Source organism: Anolis carolinensis, chromosome 4, assembly GCF_035594765.1.
Source record: "Anolis carolinensis isolate JA03-04 chromosome 4, rAnoCar3.1.pri, whole genome shotgun sequence".
Taxonomy (NCBI): Eukaryota; Metazoa; Chordata; class Lepidosauria; order Squamata; family Dactyloidae; genus Anolis; species Anolis carolinensis.
In genome coordinates this window covers 213459111-213479110 of record NC_085844.1, presented here as the reverse complement: position 1 = coordinate 213479110, position 20000 = coordinate 213459111, and the positions used below count along the sequence as shown (strand labels likewise).

The window sequence follows — 20000 nt, the reverse complement described above, 5'->3', positions numbered from 1 at the left end:
TAGTTCAAGTGGTGTCAAACTGCATTAACTCTACAGTTCATAGTCAGGTATAAACTGGATCCAATCCACTGTAAATCGTATAATTATGCTTTAAGGCAATGAAGCCCAACAAAGTTATTTGGTGATGTGCTTCCTGTTTGAATACTATATTGCTTAATTTTGGAACTGAGCTAGATGCTGTAGCACATGTCAATCCAGTCTAGCCGGACAGAATTGTAGAAGTAACTCTTCTACTGCAAAGGCTTAAGATTAGCATTGTGACAAAGAATTAGCTGAGTTATTTATCTCTTTCCTCTTTCCATAAAATTAATTAAAAATTAAATTACTACAACATTGCCCATACATTGAACAGTATCTATATGCAGCAAAGGTTGAATATGCATGGAATCTATTCTGTTCAATGTCTCCACTGGAGCTTGGGTAAATAAGAACATGACCTATTTTCAGAGGTCTTGTCAGAGACAGAACGCCAGCAAGTAAAACAAAACTCAGTTTATTGAGGTTACAGAACTAAAAACGCCCGTAGGAAACAAAGAACAGGACAAACACTTGGCTTCAGTGTGATAAATAACAAAAAACAACTCAGTTTGAGCTAAAATGGTTCAAAGGGATAAACCGGGTTAAACAGAAGTATAATCCGGATTAACTCAAAAGTGCTTACTTCAGCCTGGCAAACAATGCAAACAAAAGAGGATCAGCAGGAGTCAGAATGTAAACAACAGACTGGTGGCAGATTCCTCTCTGCTATTTAGAAACAGCAGGGGAATAAACCAGGCTTGTTTATTCCTTCCTGCAGCGAACGAAAAACGTGGTCGTAGTCAGGATTCAGCTTAAGATTCAGCGGCCAACGATATCCAGGTCCAGGCACAGCAGTCAGGGTAACGGCAGTCAGCAGGGTCCCAATCCGGTCCAGAGGTCTTTAGCCAAGCGTAGTCGTCAAGGAATCCAAAGGTCTCACCGATAGCCAGCAGAAGGGAAAATCCGGAATCGAAGTCAGTCAGTCCAGCGTCAATCCAGTGTGAGTAGGTATTGCCCGTCAAAAAGACGACGGAGGTCCAAGCTATCGAGATTAAACACAAGTTGCACAGAGAAAAACCCCGCACAGTTCCTCCCGCCGTCGATGCCCAGTGTCCTTGGTAACTTACGTATCCAGTAACGAATCACACCCGTCTTCAGGAAGTTCCCCAACAAAAGCCCAAGCGTCCATCCAGATTACCTTGCCCAACGCAATTAGACATTGATCCCAAACCCCATTTTATCCCAGTTCAAGCTCATCATCGCTGTCAGCTGCCATCCCAATTCCAGACGCCCCAACATCATCATCCTCATCAGAGCTTAAGCACCTTTGACTACGCCCCACAGCATCCCCAGCTGTGGATCCCGCCCCATCCCTCCAGCCAGTCCATGGGTCTGATCCTGCAACCCGCCAATCACCTCCCATGCTTTCATTGCCTGTTTCCCCAACACCCAAATCCTCCCTCACACGAGTCCATTCCATGTCGTCCTCCTCCGAGCTGGTCATCTCTTCCTCCAAACCCTCAGAAAAACCCTCAAATGAGTCCTCATCTGTCGGGTCTGCAAACAAATCCCGGAGCCGCTTTCTTTCACGCTCCTCGAAGGAGTCTGACTCTCGAGGAGTCTTATGACCCCTTCTTCTATTACCGGAGCCCGAAGGCTCAACCATAACAGGTCTTGTGAAGAACAGCTTGGAACTGGAAAGTGACATATTAAAAAGGGCCCACGTTGCTTTAGGCAATGGAAGAGAATGTTGCTAACAAAAAGGCCTGAATGCCTCCACATCATCCCTTGCCACTGCCAGAACCTAGAAACATTTTTAATGACACCTGCTGGAATCTCCAGCCAGCATAACCACTGACCATGCTGGTTAGGGGGAATACTGGGATTATTGGTCAAGAAAAGTAACACTTCCACATTCAGACCTATGAAGTCTAGGAATGATAAATACAAATCAGAAACCAATGCTAAATACTTCACTCAACTCCACACATCAAAATTGATTCTTAGAATATTACATGTTTTTCAGGACTAGTTCATAATAAAGATTAGATTGAGAGCAAGAGTTTTAAACTTATTTTCATTGAGTGACACATCAGCCTTTAAATTGCCTTCAATGGGTCATTGAATCCATGGACAGAGAATCAGTGGATACAGAGAGCCAACTATAATTTTTAACATAGTTTTCAGTGCTCTTTAGGTTTTATCCAGTTTGGGTCCCCGGATGTTATTGAACGACAACTCCCATGACTTTTAATTATCCACCATGCGGACTGGGGATAATGGGAACTGCAACCTAACAGAACTTATTTGGGGCACTAGATGTTAGTGAATGACAATGTGTGGCTCTGAAGTTGGGGGAAAGTTAAAGAACATCATATCAACAAGCCTTGTATCTAAATATAAACCCCACTAAACTGAATGAACGGCAGTCTTCCAGATGTTACTGTATCACAACTCCCATCAGCTCTAGTCATGATGTCTAATGATAAGGAATATAAGAATTATAGTCTAGCATTTGAAGGGCCACATGAAATGACATGGCGGCCTAGATTTAGGCCATGGAACCTGAGTTTGACATGTGGGTTAGGTAAAAGGTAAATGTTTCCCCTAAGTCCAGTCGTGTCTGACTCTGGGGGTTGTTGCTCATCTCCATTTCTAAGCCGAAGACCCGGCATTGTCCATAGACACCTCCAAGCTCATGTGGCTGGCATGACTGCATGGAGTGCTGTTACCTTCCCGCTGGAGTGGTACCTATTTATCTACTCACATTTGCATGTTTTTTAAACTGTAGATTGGCAGAAGCTGGAGCTAACAGTGGGCACTCACTCCACTCCTCGCATTTGAACCTGCGACCTTTCAGTCTGCAAATTCAGCAACTCAGCGCTTTAACACACTGCACCACCGGGGTTCGACATATTTAAAAAACTGCTAGTGACAGAACCTCAAAACCCCTTAAGTAATTTAATCTAAATCTTGTTAAAGTATCCCCCATCTCACCTGAATGATACTGTCACCTGAAATAATGCACAATAGAAACCCATCATGGCAAGGTACATTTGAGCATTCCTTTACAAGATGCACTCAGAGCCGATTTGCTCCAAAGCTCAGTCTTGAATTACATTTTAACCTTCAGTAAAACAGTTGTTAAAGTGAGTGTGGGAAACTTATGAACCTCGCAAATATATGTGGACTGCAACACACATCAAGGCAAGTCAGAACAGCTAATAATGAGATGCTACGAATTGAAGTTCACCAATATCTGGAGGACTCAAGCTGCACACCACAAGCATAAAGAATAATCTTGTTAAACAGATTCTTTAATTAATCTAAGCATCAGTATTCTGATTATATCCAGCTCTATTACTCCTTTCCAATTTAATTCTAAGAAAACCATTCTTGTGCTAAACCAGTGCTTGGCAGCTGTAATAGGCTAGATGAAGGCAAATAGATTGAAGCTTAATTCAGACAAGAGAGAGGTGCTTCTGGTTCGTCAAGACAGTTCTGGAAATAGAGATTTGGCCTGTGTTTAATGAAGTTACACCCCTCCCCCCTGAAAATACAGGCTGTTTTTGGGGTACCCTGAATTCAGACGAGCCTATAGGCTCAAGTGTCCATAATGACCAGAAGGACGTATATTTGCTGGAGATGTCTGATCTCTCCATGGTGGTACATGACTTGATTACATTCTATTTGGATGACTGTAATGGGCTCTCCTATGTGGGGTTGCCTTTGAAAAAGTGCTCAGAAACTTACATTGGCTCAAGAACTGCAGCCAGATTGTTTACTGGGGCTGGCTACAAGGAGCACACAGCTCCCTTGTTATAACAGTTCCATTGGCTGCCAATTCATTTCCAGGCACAATTCAAAATGCTGGTTTTGACCTAGAAAGCCCTATATGGCTTGGGTCCAGGTTATTTGTTGAATCTCCTTTTATGAGCTCCTTAAAGCCCTACAATTATCTGAAGCCCTACTCTCTGTCCCACTACCTTCCCAGGCATGTTTGGCGGGAACAAAGGAGACCACCTTTTTCAGTGCTGCTTCCAGACAAGAGAAGCGGTAATGACCTTGTCCCTACTCTGCTTCCATCAGCAGGTCAAAACATTGTAATGCCATTAGGCTTTAAAAACTGACTGGGGTGTTGCATAAATGCTGTTTCTTTATGGACTTTTATTGAATATTAAATAATGTTTATAAAAATGTTATTGGCAGGCAGTTAGTCTTGGCTGCTACACAATAGTGCTTCCAGTTAGTATTCTTCATATGTCTTGATAAACCCACACCTCTCTTAAGATGGAAGTAAGGCAGAAGTTAAAGGGCATTTCCTTTTCAAAGCAAACTGTTTGTTCATGTTACATATTTAGCTCTTCTGCAATAACTTCAGGAAATACCACCCTGAATAAATAGCTTCTAGGTTCCTTCTACGTTTTCATACTTCAACTAGTTTCCACTTCAACTACTTACAGTAGTCTCGCTTATCCAACATCCTGTATTATCCAATGCAGTCTGCCTTTTAGTCGTTAATGTTTTTAATATATTGCAATGTTTTGGTACTAAATTCGTAAATACAGTAATTACTACATAACCTTATTTTATATTGAACTGCTTTTTCTGTCAATTAGTTGTAAAACATGTTTTGGTGCTTTAATTTGTAAAATCATAACGCAATTTGATTTTAATAGGCTTTTCCTTAATCCTTCCTTATTATCCAACATTTTCGCTTATCCAACATTCTGCTGGCCCGTTTATGTTGGATAAGCAAGACTCTACTGTATTTTGGTAACTATTCGGGTCCTACAATTCATACAGAATAGGTAGCTTTATGCTTCCCAATATAGAATTTCCAGAAGTCTGCAAATGTTAGGAAAATGTATTCCAGATAGTAACAAGTTTGGTATTGTGCATAAAGTTAGCTAATATTAAGACCAGATTCAGATATGCAAATTTGTGGGGGTTTTTTCACATGTTGAAATCTTTGTTCATTGGAACGTTTGTATATACTGTATATTAAGTGGGGCTGCAGGAATCTGAATATATTTGCCTGGATCGTGTTCAGAATTAATGGCAGCTATGCAACATTGGTCTGTTATGTATTTATGTTCTTCATATGAATGCAAAACAGATTGTGAAGGCATGTTACAGAAACTGAAGAGTGTCTGGGTGAACTCTTAGCAGCTTTAACTCAGTTGGACACTACCTCTCCCCTATGATTAACAAAAGAAAAATGTGTTGTATAAAATAAACATATATAGGTAAATGAATTCATTTTTATGGGACCGCTATACCACCCAGTGTTACATGATCTAAAACATAAGGAATGTGTTTTGATAAGCCAAGGTATCAGACTATGTTGTAAGAAATGCAGTGAAAGTTATGATTAAGTGATCAGATTTAGCACTCATAGCCACTTCTCACCAAGTCATTACTTTGGAATTTGGAGTGTTTCTTGTAAATGTGGTCAGTCTGTGTAACTGCTGCTGGGGTCGGCTTTTTATCAATACATGGGCTCATGGTAATATAATAGACAACTTCTAAATTAAAAAATCCTCAAGTATACAGCTATACTTCAATTAACAACAAACTTTACCTAAGTAAACATCCTGTGATATTTAGATTCACTAGCATCCACGTTTTGTTTTCCATAGCAGCTAAAATCTATTTTTAAAAATCATGTAAGTGGTGGAGTAGCTGGTGAGGCAGTTCTCCTTTTATCTTTGCAGGTCACATATGCTCAGTAAAGGATTCTGGAGGCAGCTATAATTTACAACCCAACATTGAAATACTGCTTTCTAGCCCTCCCTTGCCTTCTAGAACAGTTTTACCATCAATTCCATCTAAATATACATGTCTGCTATTTTCAGGAAAGAGTCCTGAAAATTGTGTCTACTACAAGCACTATAAAGCCAGAAACTTAGTGTTCACTTGAAAAATTTCCCAGACTAGACATGGTACTAAATATTTTTACATCTAAAAGCATGGCTAGCTTCAAGTTTCAATTTATCACAATTAAATCTGAGCATTTCCAAAGCAGCAGTTGTACCAACCTATTTTTGTTATCTAAACCATGATAACAAAGGATCTCCTTCTAAAAGTTGGTGGCTTTGAAATGTTTTTACATAATATAGTAAGAGACAGTGACTCCATTTTAGTTGAACTATAGTTTTATTTATATCCAACCAGATGTTTTAGTGCTTGCATCAGCATCATCAACTGAACATTAATTACTTGGTTATAAGTGTACAGTTTACATTTGAGATGTGTTCCCAATTAATTTTTATAAAAAGCCAAGCATTAAATGGTCACAGCTACACAAAAGGCTTTTGTGGGGTTTAATACTCCTCGCCTTCATCTTCACCATCCAGGGAGTCTGTGCCCACTTCTTCATAATCTTTCTCAAGTGCAGCCAGGTCCTCCCGGGCCTCAGAAAATTCTCCTTCCTCCATTCCTTCTCCGACATACCAATGGACAAAAGCACGCTTGGCATACATCAAATCAAACTTGTGATCCAGGCGGGCCCAGGCTTCGGCGATGGCTGTAGTATTGCTGAGCATGCAAACTGCACGCTGGACTTTGGCCAAATCACCACCAGGAACTACGGTTGGAGGCTGGTAATTGATACCCACCTGGAAAGTAACAGGAATATGGACAGGACATAACTTTTATACAGCACAGGCAATTTTGCATTTAGAAGGGAGTTGCATACACTAACAAAACAGGAAATTCAACATTGAGATCATTTCATGTTTTAATCGAGTTCACAGAACCTCATTAACTTCATCTTGGCTATAGTGATGTAAGTTAATCATACCTATTTACGATGGGTTTTTTTAGTGGAACCAGTGCTTTTTAAAAATTTTACTTAAAATGCAGTGTCTTGCTACTTTTCTCCAACTAGTATATTTGATTAAAATTGGAGCCAGTTATATGTAGTGATTTGAGGAGCTCTGCATAAATCAATTAAAGCTTCTAATAAACTGAAGATAACCTTCCCTCATCTATTTTCCCACCAATCAGTAATTTATTACAACCTAAATGCCTCCTCTTTCATTAACCCCTTTCCCACTATAGACTAACTTAAACAAAACCGGCACTTACCATTCTTATGTTAGAAAGCTGTAATGCTGAAATATTTGAATCAGCTTAGGTGTAGTTATGGAATACTATCAACTGAGTTTGAACAGCTTTCCTACCAAGATTGATCTGCTGTAACGAAAACAGATTCCGCACTTCCAACAAAAATTATGAGCAAGCTACTCTAGGAGCTATGTTCCTTTTTTATAATGGAAAAATGAGAGCTAGTCTGTAATTGTAAGTGGAGAAACTAAAATGCAGCCATTTTAAGCCCAATGAAAGTCAGTGTATTTAATCCAGTCCACAAACTTATATGCTTACACACTCAATAAAGCTCTGAATACAACTACAGTGATGTCATTTTCCAACTCAACCAGCATCACTTACCTTAAAACCGGTAGGACACCAGTCAACAAACTGAATGGTGCGCTTTGTTTTGATAGCAGCAATAGCAGCATTGACATCCTTGGGGACAACATCTCCACGATACAACATGCAACAGGCCATGTACTTGCCATGGCGGGGATCACACTTCACCATCTGGTTGGATGGCTCAAAACAAGCATTGGTGATTTCAGACACAGAGAGCTGCTCATGGTAAGCTTTCTCTGCTGAAATAATGGGGGAATAGGTTACCAGAGGAAAGTGGATTCTGGGATAAGGCACCAGGTTTGTCTGAAACTCTGTCAAATCCACATTTAAGGCACCATCAAACCTGAGAGAGGCAGTGATTGAGGAGACAATCTGACCGATCAGACGGTTGAGGTTGGTATAAGTAGGGCGTTCAATGTCAAGGTTCCTGCGACAAATATCATAGATTGCTTCGTTATCAACCATGAAGGCACAGTCAGAATGTTCAAGGGTGGTGTGGGTTGTCAAAATGGAGTTATATGGCTCGACAACAGCAGTTGAAACTTGTGGAGCTGGGTATATAGCAAATTCTAATTTTGATTTCTTTCCATAGTCGACAGAGAGACGTTCCATCAGCAGAGAGGTGAAGCCAGAACCAGTGCCTCCTCCAAAACTGTGGAAAATCAGGAATCCTTGCAAGCCAGTGCACTGGTCTGCCTGAAAAGAGGAATGTGCACATTAGAGCAGACTGCCACAACACAAAATTGAAGATTTTGAAGAGGAAGGTGGCCAATCTCATATTTTGCTCATGGCATCTTATATATGTCCAAATCATCATTAATATTTCATGAGATTCACTTGTAAGCAAGAAGGGAGAGCACAGACAATAGTATTGCTGAATAAATGGGTTCCAAATGATAATTACTGTCACTATAGTACGAACACAGAAAGGGAGACAGAAATGTGGCCCTAAATTTGTAATCCCAACACATTTTTGTGGCCTCCCTCTTCTAAGTCACATCCTCTATGTTAAATAGTAAAATCCTCCGAGGAATAAATATATACTCTAAATAGGCTACAATTTAGCAAAGAAATGCCACTTTTTTGGAAAAAAAATAGGATTTCCCCTTCACTTTGCAAGTCTATATAGCCTCAAGAATCCCAGGAGCAGAAAATCCAGCTACAGATTTTCTGAATTTGCAGACCCTGCATTTATAACAAAAACTGTCAGTAGTTCCCAAGCTAGCTGAGCAAATATTTAATGTTCTAAAGAAAGGTGTTTTGTTTCACTAAGTCCATAAGCAAATTCCATTACCTGTGATCTGTGAACCAATAATGATTCTCAGAATTCAGACTTCTACTACCTTTACTTTTGTCATCATTAACCTCTCATTCCCTCTTCAAGTTCGAGTCCAAATAACAAGAGAAGCAGCAGATGCAGATTTAAGGTATTTTTTCATCTCCCCCCTCCACACTATAATAACAAAAGTATGGACACTAGGCAGGGCAGAGGTTACCAGTAAGTTTGTTCAAGCTTTGTTGCTTTAATCAGACAAAGCTTGTCACGTCAGAATCACCTAATTCTCCTAAATACAGAATAAGTAGTTTAAAGCAATAGTCAGTTCCTAATGGATTGCCATATTTAGTCTCCACTTTGATTTAGGGGGGTGGGGAAATAATAGTGCCCGGGAATGCTTAAACACTCAAAATGCCAAGTGAATGTCAAATCCTCAGAATTAGTTCAAGTACTGCAAATGTCCCATTTTATGTTTCATCACACAAAAGCAATAGAACATACCAGCTTCCTGACACGCTCCAATACCAAGTCTATTATTTCTTTGCCCACAGTGTAATGACCTCTTGCATAATTATTTGCAGCATCCTCCTTGCCAGAAATCAGCTGCTCAGGGTGGAAGAGCTGTTTGTATGTCCCATTCCGCACTTCATCTGCAACAGAAAGCATGTCATTGTATAACAGAACTGGCAGCTACAGCTTACTGCTGTGAAGAGAAAGAGGAAATATGTTTTCAGGGAACCTGAATATGGTTAGCAATACTTCAGACATTACGCTTTCTACTACTATGTAACAAACAAAAGGCAAGAGCATATTAAAGGCACAAAAGTAATACCAAGTAAAAACATGAAAGCCCAGAAGATGGCCACCCAAGCATTACTGACATCATCCATTTGCAACCTAGAGTTCTTTTTCAGGAAAATATGCAGAATATAAGCTAAATGTGTGCATGTATATGTGCAATTTAGATTAAGGACATTTTTCTAGCTGCAGAAACTTGTAGCTATTACCTTAAAACTTTAGTTCTACTCTTGTGATCTATTATTTCATGAAACAAACAATGTGGGATGTTTGAAATCTGTAACTTAATTGCACCAGAACATTACAGTAAAGAACAGATGGTAGAAAAATACGGTCTAATTTTACAAGGATAATTGTTCAAACAAGGCTAAAATTAAAATGAAGGTTAACCATCTATTGGAATATCAGTATCTACTGTGCCTTGTTCTGGATCAACTTATAGTTAAATGTATGCAATTTGATTTACACAGTTTGCAAGAGACAACAAGGAAAGATGGATCTTCAGACTTTCCGGGTTCTGATATATGAACACCAACACAGCACTTCCCGAACCCAAATAAAAGAGGCCATATTTACCTATCACAGCTGGTTCCAGATCCACAAACACAGCACGAGGAACATGCTTCCCTGCCCCCGTCTCACTGAAGAAGGTGTTGAACGAGTCATCACCACCACCAATTGTTTTGTCACTTGGCATGGTCCCACTAGGTTGGATGCCATGCTCCAAACAGTAGAGCTCCCAGCATGCATTGCCAATTTGCACGCCAGCTTGGCCCACATGGATTGAGATGCACTCACGCTATTATGGGAGAGAGGGAGAAAAGGAGGAAGTTAAAACACATTTAGTCTTCCTTCATTCTTTGTCATAAACTGAAAAAGCGGACTGCCATTTAATCCACTGGAACTTCAGGAATGCAGCTGCCCTTGAACTGAATTAAAACTGTAATTACATTAAATGGGTAGTTCCCAAGCTAAAACCTGCAGGCCCAATGTGGCCCTCCAAGGTCATTTACCAGGCCCCCACCCTAAACTTTAGAGCCACCCTATCTCTGAAACGACTTGAAAGCACACAACAACAATCCTAATTAACTTGACTATCTTATCACCCAAAAGTAGGCCCACACTTCCCACTGAAATACTGGAAGGTTTATGTTGGTTATAATTGTTCTTAATTTTAAGTATGGTATTGTTCTTTCATGGTTTTGCACTACAAATACGGAGAATCTGTTCATGTTTGTTTTTTCAAATTATAGTCCGGCCCTCCAATGGTCTAAGGGACTGTGAACTGGCCCTCAGCTTCAAAAGTTTGAGGACCCTTGTTTAAAATAGCTGCCAAGTCTGTGAGGGTAAATAAAAAGAATTCATTGACAGGGATTCACATTTCAGAGAAGCCACATGAGGTAAAACAAACCTGACAACAGAACTCACATTTTTCTTGAATTATTCCAGCCCCTTTTACAACTATCTTGGCAGTTTAGGCAAGAGCTTCTTTTGCCATCTAGTCGCTTTTTTCATAGGCATATAATTTAACTTGGAAACCAAATAGTCCTGCTTGATCAAAACCAATCAAGGTGTGCACATGTAAAGGTAAGCATTTTCCTTCCATATGGTATTTCTCTCAGTGAGGAACTTTAACCATAATGAGGCTTTTATGTAGGTCGTTCTTGCTCCAAATTTTTCCCCCTTGGCTTCTTTTTCTGATCCAGTTTCTAAGAGTAATTGGAACAGTCAGTATAAAACCTGCCTAGTTTGTTTTCTGCTGCTCAAAAAGCTGGTGAGTTTTACTCAAGATGGACACCACTGAGCTTATTTATTTTTAAGTTAATAATTCTGCCTTTCCAGATCCCAATACACCTAATCAGGGGTGCTGATTTGTAAAATATGACCTAAATGTCCCTGGAGCTCAGTTGATACTATTTTGGGATATTTCCATTCATTTTATAAAATACTAAAAATGTGAGTTAATCTTTTTTTAAAAAAATCAGAAGGATAAGCATGCAATAATCTCAAGTACACAGTCCAGTGCGCTGTTTCATTTTTAGTTCAATGAGCAGTTTTAAGAACATAATTGCAGATATTTTTGTAAGCACTAAGCTGCCTTGATCTTATTCCACCAGTTTTCTCATATGTTAGTCTTTTCCACATCTCTCCTTTCCTTGCAGCTTCTTTGAGGCCACCCAGTGGATGCTGGATACATGATTTGAGGGCAGAGTCAAAAACGGCTACATTCAAGGAGCCCATCCCTTTCATCTTGTGCAAATTTATCCACAGGTTGTTGTGTTTTCCGGGCTGTATGGCCACGTTCCAGAAGTATTCTTTCCTGACGTTTCACCCACATCTATGGCAGGCATCCTCAGAGGTTGTATCATCTGGAACATGGCCATACAGCCCAGAAAACACACAACAATCCTGTGATCCCAGCCATGAAAGCCTTTGACAACACATTCCACAAAGGTTCTCCTTTCTCTTTCAATGAATATGGAGGCACACGGTAATAATAACACAGATCCATCACAAGATACGGATCCTTGGATTAGAGGATACCAATCCCATGCTCCACTTTCTGCCCTGCCATCTGCTTTCTTTAAGCTAACCATTCTTTCCAATTTGCAGCCTCCAGATGTTTTCAATGCTAATCCCTATCATCTCTACTCACAGGCAGTAATGACCGATATGGATAGGAATTGTTAAAAACATCCAGAGGGCAACAGGCTGGAACGAGCACACTTCTACAGAAAAGTTGCCCAACAGGACACTCCAACAATGAAGTTCACAATTGCACCAGGTATGAAATGCAGGCCACTCTGACACATACAGATCCCTCCAGCTCTTTCATATTTCTGAAATGTACTTCAAACCAAAGATTATGGAATGAAACAGTGTCTCCCTTCTCAATCCAGAAATTACACAAAGGCAGAAAGATCGTCTCCAAGCAAAAGAAATAGCCAATCACCATGATTCATTTGATGAACTCTATAAAGGAGCTCTGCAAACAGCTGTCAATGCTGCCTTGATTGCAATACTGTATTGCATCAGATCTGGAAACCTAATTGTTGTTGTTTTAAGTTAAGCTTCTTAACCTCATATTAATGGAGGGATTGGGATTGTGAAATCCTCCAGATGTTTGTGGATTGCAACTCCCAGCAGCCCCAAACAGCACAACCAGTGGTGAGCAAACCTCGACATTGTAGTTCAACATCTGGAGTCATACTAGTCTCATTTATTTCCAAAGATTCTCAGAGGAGCACATGGGACAAAGCTGAGAGATAAAGCCACTTTCCCCAAGCCTTCTTTGCCTGATAAGAGAGCAAAAATAACTTCACTGGTCAGCTACCTTGCCCCCTACTATCCATGTTCTACAGTGGAATTAATTATCTGATTGTAAGTAGTTTTATCTGCATAACTAGCATTCATTTCTGCTTCTGTGACAAACAGTTTAGATACTTTTATGTAAGTCATCTTTCACCTAGTATTCAAAGGTCAAGATATGAGGGGTCAGATTCAGGGCATCATTTTAATAGGATATTTAGAATTCAAGTGATAATTGGCTGTTGTTTCCAAGCCTGGTCTCTGCCTCCATTAAAGCAAATTCCTCTTTTTGTTGGAGTTCAAGATGAAAGGAGGAAGTTGCATTTGGAGGAATCATTGTAGCAAAGCAAAGTGATAGAATGTAACAGGGAAATCTCAAAGCCAGTTTGTGCTAACATATACATTAGTGACAGGATAAAGCAATTAGAATGAAACGATGGTTAACCTGATACTCAAACTGAAGAATGAAAACCTCCGCCTTAAAGCTAGATCAGGCACAGATGTGAAAACACCCAAAAATGCAAAGAACTCGGAGAGGCAGCCATCTTCTTTAGAAACTTCCCACCATTTTGCAGCAATCCTTTCAAACAAACTTACTACAGGAAGAAGGGGGAGTCTGGCCAGAAAGAAAAAGTGCGCCAAGCCGTTGGGCCACCAGAATTAGGTGTCTGGATGCTGACTCTATATATATATATATATATATATATATATATATATATATAGGGAGTGAGAAGTTCATAAAGGCTCAAGATACTTCAAAAGGAAGGTAAGGGAGGCCAGACGTGGAACAGCAAAAACTTCAGCTCCTGTTCCTTAAAGTTTTTGGGGTGTTTTTTTGCTTTGTTTCTCAAGATGTCATCTCTAAACGTCCCTGATAATTCATCAGCTGAGAAGCATTTTGAACTTTGAATTTTCAGGTTCTAGACGGTCCACACCTTAACATGTTTCACAATGTCAGAGGCCCACAGGGCATATTTCGGAAATGAAAAATAGATTTTCAGGCAGGAAGTGGGTTGAAGTCTGTGGGGAAAGGACTTGGCCTGGAATTTGAGGCTACAGCAGACTCCAGAGTGAGTTCCTATCTGCACTGCCACAGAATGCAGTTTCAAACTGTGTTACATGGCAGTGTAGTGGGTTCTCAGGCTACATCTACTGCATAAAGACAATGTGTTGTCAGTGGCTTTCATGACTGGAATCACCGAGTTGCTTTGAGTTTTCCAGACTGGATGGCCATGATCCAGAAGCATTCTTTCCTGACATTTCACCCACATCTATGGCAGGCATCCTCAGATGCTGTGAGGTTTCTTGGAAACTAGGCAAGTGGAACTTATATATCTGTGTAAGGTGCAGGGTGGGAGAAAGAACTCTCATTTATTGGAGGCGAGTGCGAATGTTGCAATTGATCACCTTGATTCACATTGAATAGCCTTTCAGTTTCAAGTCCTGGCTTCTTCCTGCCTGGGGGAATCCTTTGCTGGGAGGTGTCAGCTGCCCCTGATTGTTTCATGTCTGGAATTCCCCTGTTTCTGAGTGTTGTTCTTTATTTACTGATTTTTAGAGTTTTTAATACTGGTAGCCAGATTTTGTTCATTTTCATGGTTTCCTCCTTTCTGTTGAAATTGTCTACATGCTTATGGATTTCAGTGGCTTTTCAGAACGGAGGAAACGATGAAAATGAACAAAATCTGGGTACCAGTATTTAAAAACTCTAAAATCAGGACAGTAAACAAAGAACAACACTCAAAACAGGAGAATTCCAGACAGGAAACAATCTGGGCCAGCTAACACCCCTAAAGAAAGGATTCCCCCAAGTAGGAAGCAGCCCGGCTTTGAAGCTGCAAGGCTTTTCAATGCTAACCAAAGTGATTAACAGCAAAATTCACACTGGCCTCGAGCAGGCAAGAGTTCTTTCTCCCACTCTGGATATCCCAAGATATATAAACCCCACTTTGCCTAGTTTCCAACAGACTTCACAACTCCTGAGGATGCCTGCCAAAGATGTGGGCGAAACGTCAGGAGAGAATGCTTCTGGAACATGGCCATAGAGCCCGGAAAACTCACAGCAATCCAGTGTTTCCGGTCATGAAACCCTTCGACAACGGGATGGCATCCATGTTGCGCAGAATTTTCTATAAGTAACTTCGTGGCTACTTTCTTTCAACCGAGAACACTCTGAAAACAAGACCCTCCCTCCCTTCCTCACGAGCCAAGGATTGAGACTAAAACACATTATAACCCCACTTTATTAAATAGTATTATTTCATGGGGGTTTTTTGCTGGTTGCTTGAGAGTTTGCTGTACTTCCAATGAAAAGAGTACAAGAGTCAAAACAGAGCCAAACAGGGGACTCTTTTCCACTCCAAGACGCTCCCTTTGGAGCCTTACATAACACCGTTTAATCCCGTGGGTGGAAAAATACACAAGGGAAGGAAAGAAAAATAACCCAATTTTCTTACCATGATTGCAGCAGGTTGGGAATAAAAGAAGACTCTTCCGGTGCCCGGGCTCCTGCAGACGCGCTACGGGTCTGAGCTGCACCGCCAGAAACAGCTGCTGGGCCCCCGGGACGGGCTTTTATAGGCCGGGGCCCCAAGGGCGCCGCTCTCCTCGCCGCCGATTGGACGGAGCCTTGGCTCTCTGGCCACGCCCCCCGAGGGCCTTTGAAGGGAGAGGCGCGCGGGCACCGCCCTCCTCCGCCGCCATTGGGCGCCAGGTATGAATTGGCCCGTCTGCGGGCAGCCATAGGGCCATTCGTAATAGCGGGGCCCTGGCCAGACCTTCCCGCCAAAGCAGAGCTTTTCTTTCCTCTTCCCTTCCGACGCCTGGGATGTTTCCACTCAAAGGCACCTTCCCCAGATATACCTGCCTCTGCTCTTGGTGCCTTGGCTTCCCTGGAATGTGGAAAAGTTACTCTGTTTTTTGTGTTGTCGAAGGCTTTCATGGCCGGAATCACTGGGTTTATTTATTTATTAGGATCCTCCGGTGGCCTAGGGGAGCCTTGTGACTTGAAGGTTGGGTTGCTGACCTGAAGGCTGCCAGGTTCGAATCCCGCCCGGGGAGAACGTGGATGAGCTCCTTCTATCAGCTCCAGCTCCATGCGGGGACATGAGAGAAGTCTCCCACAAGGATGGTAAAAACATCAAGCGTCCCCCTGGGTAACGTCCTTGCAGACGGCCAATTCTCTCACTCCAGAAGCAACTCCGGTTGCTCCTGACACGGAAAAAAACATTTATTTTATTTTATTTCTTATTCAAACTTATATGCTGCCACTCCCCTAGGGCTCGGGGCGGCTTACAAGAACAGGCTAAAATCTAACAATTTAAAAACATCAATAACAGAAATCAAAAGCCAAAAGTTGCTATGTTCCAGAAGCATTCTCTCCTGACGTTTCGTCCACATCTATGGCAGGCGTCCTCAGAGGTTGGAAACTAGGCAAGTGGGGTTTATATATCTGTGGAAGGACCATGGTGGGAGAAAGAATGCTAATTAGGGTGATTAACTGAAACATTAATGCTGGCTTCCCAGTGACAAAGGACTCTTGCCACATCCTGGACTCTCCACAGATATATATTTTTTCCTTTCCTTGCGTAGTTTATCCATGCCTCACAGCCTCTGAGGATGCCTGCCATAGATGTGGGCGAAATGTCAGGAGAGAATACTTCTGGAACATGGCCACACAGCCCGAAAGACATACAGCAACCCAAAGAACTCTTTGTCTGCTTGAGAGAAGTGTGACTCTTGCAATTGGCCAACTTCAGTAGCATAGAATAGCCTTGCAGTTTCAAAGCCTGGCTGATTCCTGCCTGAGGGAATCCTTTGTTGGGAGGTGTTAGCTGGCCTTGATCATTTCCTGCCTGGAATTCCTCTGTTTTCAGAGTGTTGTTCTTTGTTTACTGTCCTGATTTTAGAGGGTTTTTTAATACTGGTAGCCAGATTTGTTCATTTTCATGGTTTCCTCCTTTCTGAGAAGCCATTGAAACCCACAAGCTTCTGATTGTCTGGAATCACATGCTTGGAAATCCACAAGCCCTGATGGTCTGGAATTTCTGTTTTCTGAGTGCTGTTCTTTGTTTACTGTCCTGATTTTAGATTTTTTAAAATACTGGTAGCCAGATTGTATTCACTTTCATGGTTTCATCTTGGAGGAGGTAGGGTTTGCATTGATCAGCCATAGGAGAGCACTTGATGAACCAACTTGGACACAGTATATTATTTGAGAACACAGAAATGCTGGACCACTTTTACAACCACCATGTCAGACTACACAGAAGCCACTGAAATCCACAAGCAAGAGGACAATTTCAACAGAAAGGAGGAAACCATGAATATGAACAATCGGCTACCACTATTTAAAAATAAAACCTCTAAAATCAGGACAGTAAATAAAGAACAACACTCTGAAAACAGGGGAATTCTAGACAGGAAACAATCAAGGCCAGTTAACACCTCCCAAACAAAGGATTCCCCCATGCAGGAAGCAGCCAGATCTTGAGGCTGAATGGTTATTCAGTGCTAATCAATCTGGCCAATTGCAACATTCACACTTGCCTCAAGTCCTTTCTCCCACCCTGGACATTACAGAGGTATATACACCCCACTTGCCTAGTTTCCAACAGACCTCACAACCTCTGAGGATGCCTGCCATAGATGTAGGCGAAACATCACAAGAGAATGCTTCTGGAACATGGCTATACAGCCCAGGAAACCGAATACCATCTCACTCGAGGTACAACATAGTTAAAATATCTTATCATACCAAAATACATTTCATAAAAAGCATATATTAAAACATATTTCCATACTTATTAAAATAATTGGAACAAAAAAATAAAACAATAAACATAGAACATTAGTTTAACATTCATAATTTAAAATGACTGGGTAGACCTGCCAGAAGATATAGACCATCAGTAGTGTTGTAAATTCCTTGCTTTAAGGAATCTCAGGGCAAATGTTTCTGTGCCCTTCTGTTGCAGCCCTGGAAACTACCAAGCATTTAATTAGTCATTGTTACAATGTTGAATTAGCAGTCCATGAACCCTAGTTTGAATCCTTGCTCAGCCATGGAAGCCTGATGAGTGACCTTGGACTAGTCACACTCTCTCAGCCTGAGAAAGGCAAAGTCAAGCCCTTTCTAAACAAATCCGGCCAAGAAAACCCTATAACAGGATTGCTATAAGCAGGAAATAACTGGAAGGTACATAATAATAATAATGGTTGAATACTACCCTTCATATAATTCAAGATAATTTGTTATGTCATTATTTGGATCAACCTCATATAAATACAGATGTCCCTTGGTATCCAAGACCCTCCTCGGATGCTAAAATCTGTGGATGCTCAAGTCCCATTATGTCGGTGGTTTTCAACCTGTGTGTCCCCAGATAGGCCAGATGTTTTGGCTTACAACTCCCAGAAATCACACTTTACCAGTGTTAGGATTTCTGGAAGTTGAAGGCCAAAAAATCTTGAGACCCACAGGTTGAGAACCACTGCATTATACACAATGGCATAGGAAAATGGTGTCCCTTATATAAAGCCCTCATTTTTATTTTTTAATGATTTTTTCAAGCTGTGGGATGTTTAAATCCATGGATACAGAATCCATGGATACAAAGGGCTGGCTGTACATGAACAGATAGGTCCTGTTGAATTTCAGAGAGGTGAAGTCTTAATAAGCATACTTAGGATTGCCTGCCAGTTGATGAATAAAGAAAAATTAATTTCTCCAAGTTTTATTAATAGGCAGGGGTGGGTCTCTTTATAAACGAAAGCATTGTGAGTGCTACTGTAACTGTTGCTTAATGGCTAAAACAAAAACAGTTGCTGAAGCTTGTACTAATCTGTAAGAACCTTAGTGGGAAACTTTTTAATTATTACCACAACATTTCTGCTTTTCAAGCATTTCTGTGTTGATTTATGTGAAATTGTCTGGAAGCTTTGCAAACTTATCCTGGACCAAGAACTGAAGCAGAAGAATCCTAATATATGACCTTTTGGATTGTTATTTTCCCCTACCAATGTCTACTGATTTTTCAGTATTTTCCTTCATTCCTTTTCTGTCTCGACAGCTGAAATTTCCAGTCCATAAATGTTTTACAGAGGCGTGTTTCTCCTTTTTTTTAGATTCCTCAACCTGCAAGCAGCCTTGAAACCCAGAATGACAGGAACATCTAGATAACTACTTATAATATCCATCAATTAGCTACAAGTGCAGCCCTTGTTCATACAATGTAATAGTACTTTGTCTCTTAGTATCTTTTGCAGTCTTTTCCTTTAAATGGCAATGATTCTCTCCAACACTTTTTTAAAAGTACATTTGTTTTATAACCATCAAATGGTGTCTGCCCTATAGGGATATGCCCACCTTGTTGCCTTTGAGACATATTGTTTCAATGCTTTTGATAAAATTAAGGGACTCTGATATTTATAGAACAATTATTGAGATTACATATGATCCAATAAACAATCTAATGGCCGTTCCAATACTAAGTGTCTGCTTACACTTTGCATCCTATAATACTGTCAGTTGTGGAGGAGGATGAGGGTAATTTACCTTTAAACCATGTAAACTCGTAATAAAATATTTTAATTAAAAAAATCCAAAAGTAGCACCACCTGTACTATTTCACACTACATTGTTGCAGGACATAGAAAAATAAAAGGAAGCTGTTCAAATTTTGTTGGACTGTAATTCCCATCAGGTCTAGCAACTTAGAAATAATCCCATGAGTTATAATGCAAGAACATATGGGACCAAAACTCATATTTAGGGGTGGCAGATGAAAAGTCCTCTGGGTTAGTTTATGGTTGGCTGGCTGGAGAGAATGTCCCCTAGAGAACCTAAGTGTCTGGGGCAGTTTATATAGGAGAAAGTGATCCTGTAAGTAACCTAGACCCAAACTATGTAGGACAGGGGTGTCAAACTCATTTTCACCAAGGGCCACAGGAGCCTTCGGTGGTGCAATGGGTTAAACTCCTTGTGCTGGCAGGATTGCTGACTTGAAGGTTGGGTTGCTGGTTCAAATTCAACCTGGGGAGAGCATGGATGAGCTCCCTCTGTCAGCTCCAGCTCAATGCGGGGACATGAGAGAAGCTTCCCATAAGGTTGGTAAAACATCAAAAACATCCAGGCATCCCCGGGGCAACGCTCTTGCAA

The 20000-nt window shown here is 40.9% G+C and overlaps 1 protein-coding gene and 1 long non-coding RNA gene across 2 annotated transcripts; one reads left to right on the top strand and one right to left on the bottom strand.

Moving 5' to 3' along the window:
- Positions 1-6158: 6158 nt before the first annotated feature.
- On the bottom strand, positions 6159-15441 carry LOC100562152 (tubulin alpha-8 chain). The gene is made up of 5 exons (XM_003220466.4): positions 15298-15441; positions 10109-10331; positions 9236-9384; positions 7474-8154; positions 6159-6638 (listed from the first exon to the last, which is right to left on the bottom strand). The coding sequence occupies exons 1-5, from the start codon at positions 15298-15300 to the stop codon at positions 6345-6347; spliced, it is 1350 nt and encodes a 449-aa protein (XP_003220514.1). The 5' UTR covers positions 15301-15441; the 3' UTR covers positions 6159-6344.
- LOC134298676 (uncharacterized) lies at positions 15438-19522 on the top strand. The gene is made up of 2 exons (XR_010005789.1): positions 15438-15554; positions 18968-19522. It is a non-coding gene; the product is annotated as an uncharacterized LOC134298676 (long non-coding RNA).
- Positions 19523-20000: the final 478 nt, after the last annotated feature.

Excerpts from the sequence above, each read along its gene's own strand:
- LOC100562152 (XM_003220466.4), bottom strand. Across the intron at positions 8,155-9,235 it reads TGGAGCGTGTCAGGAAGCTG|GCAGACCAGTGCACTGGCTT; the intron begins GTATGTTCTATT and ends TCCTCTTTTCAG. Across the intron at positions 6,639-7,473 it reads GGTGTCCTACCGGTTTTAAG|GTGGGTATCAATTACCAGCC; the intron begins GTAAGTGATGCT and ends GTTACTTTCCAG.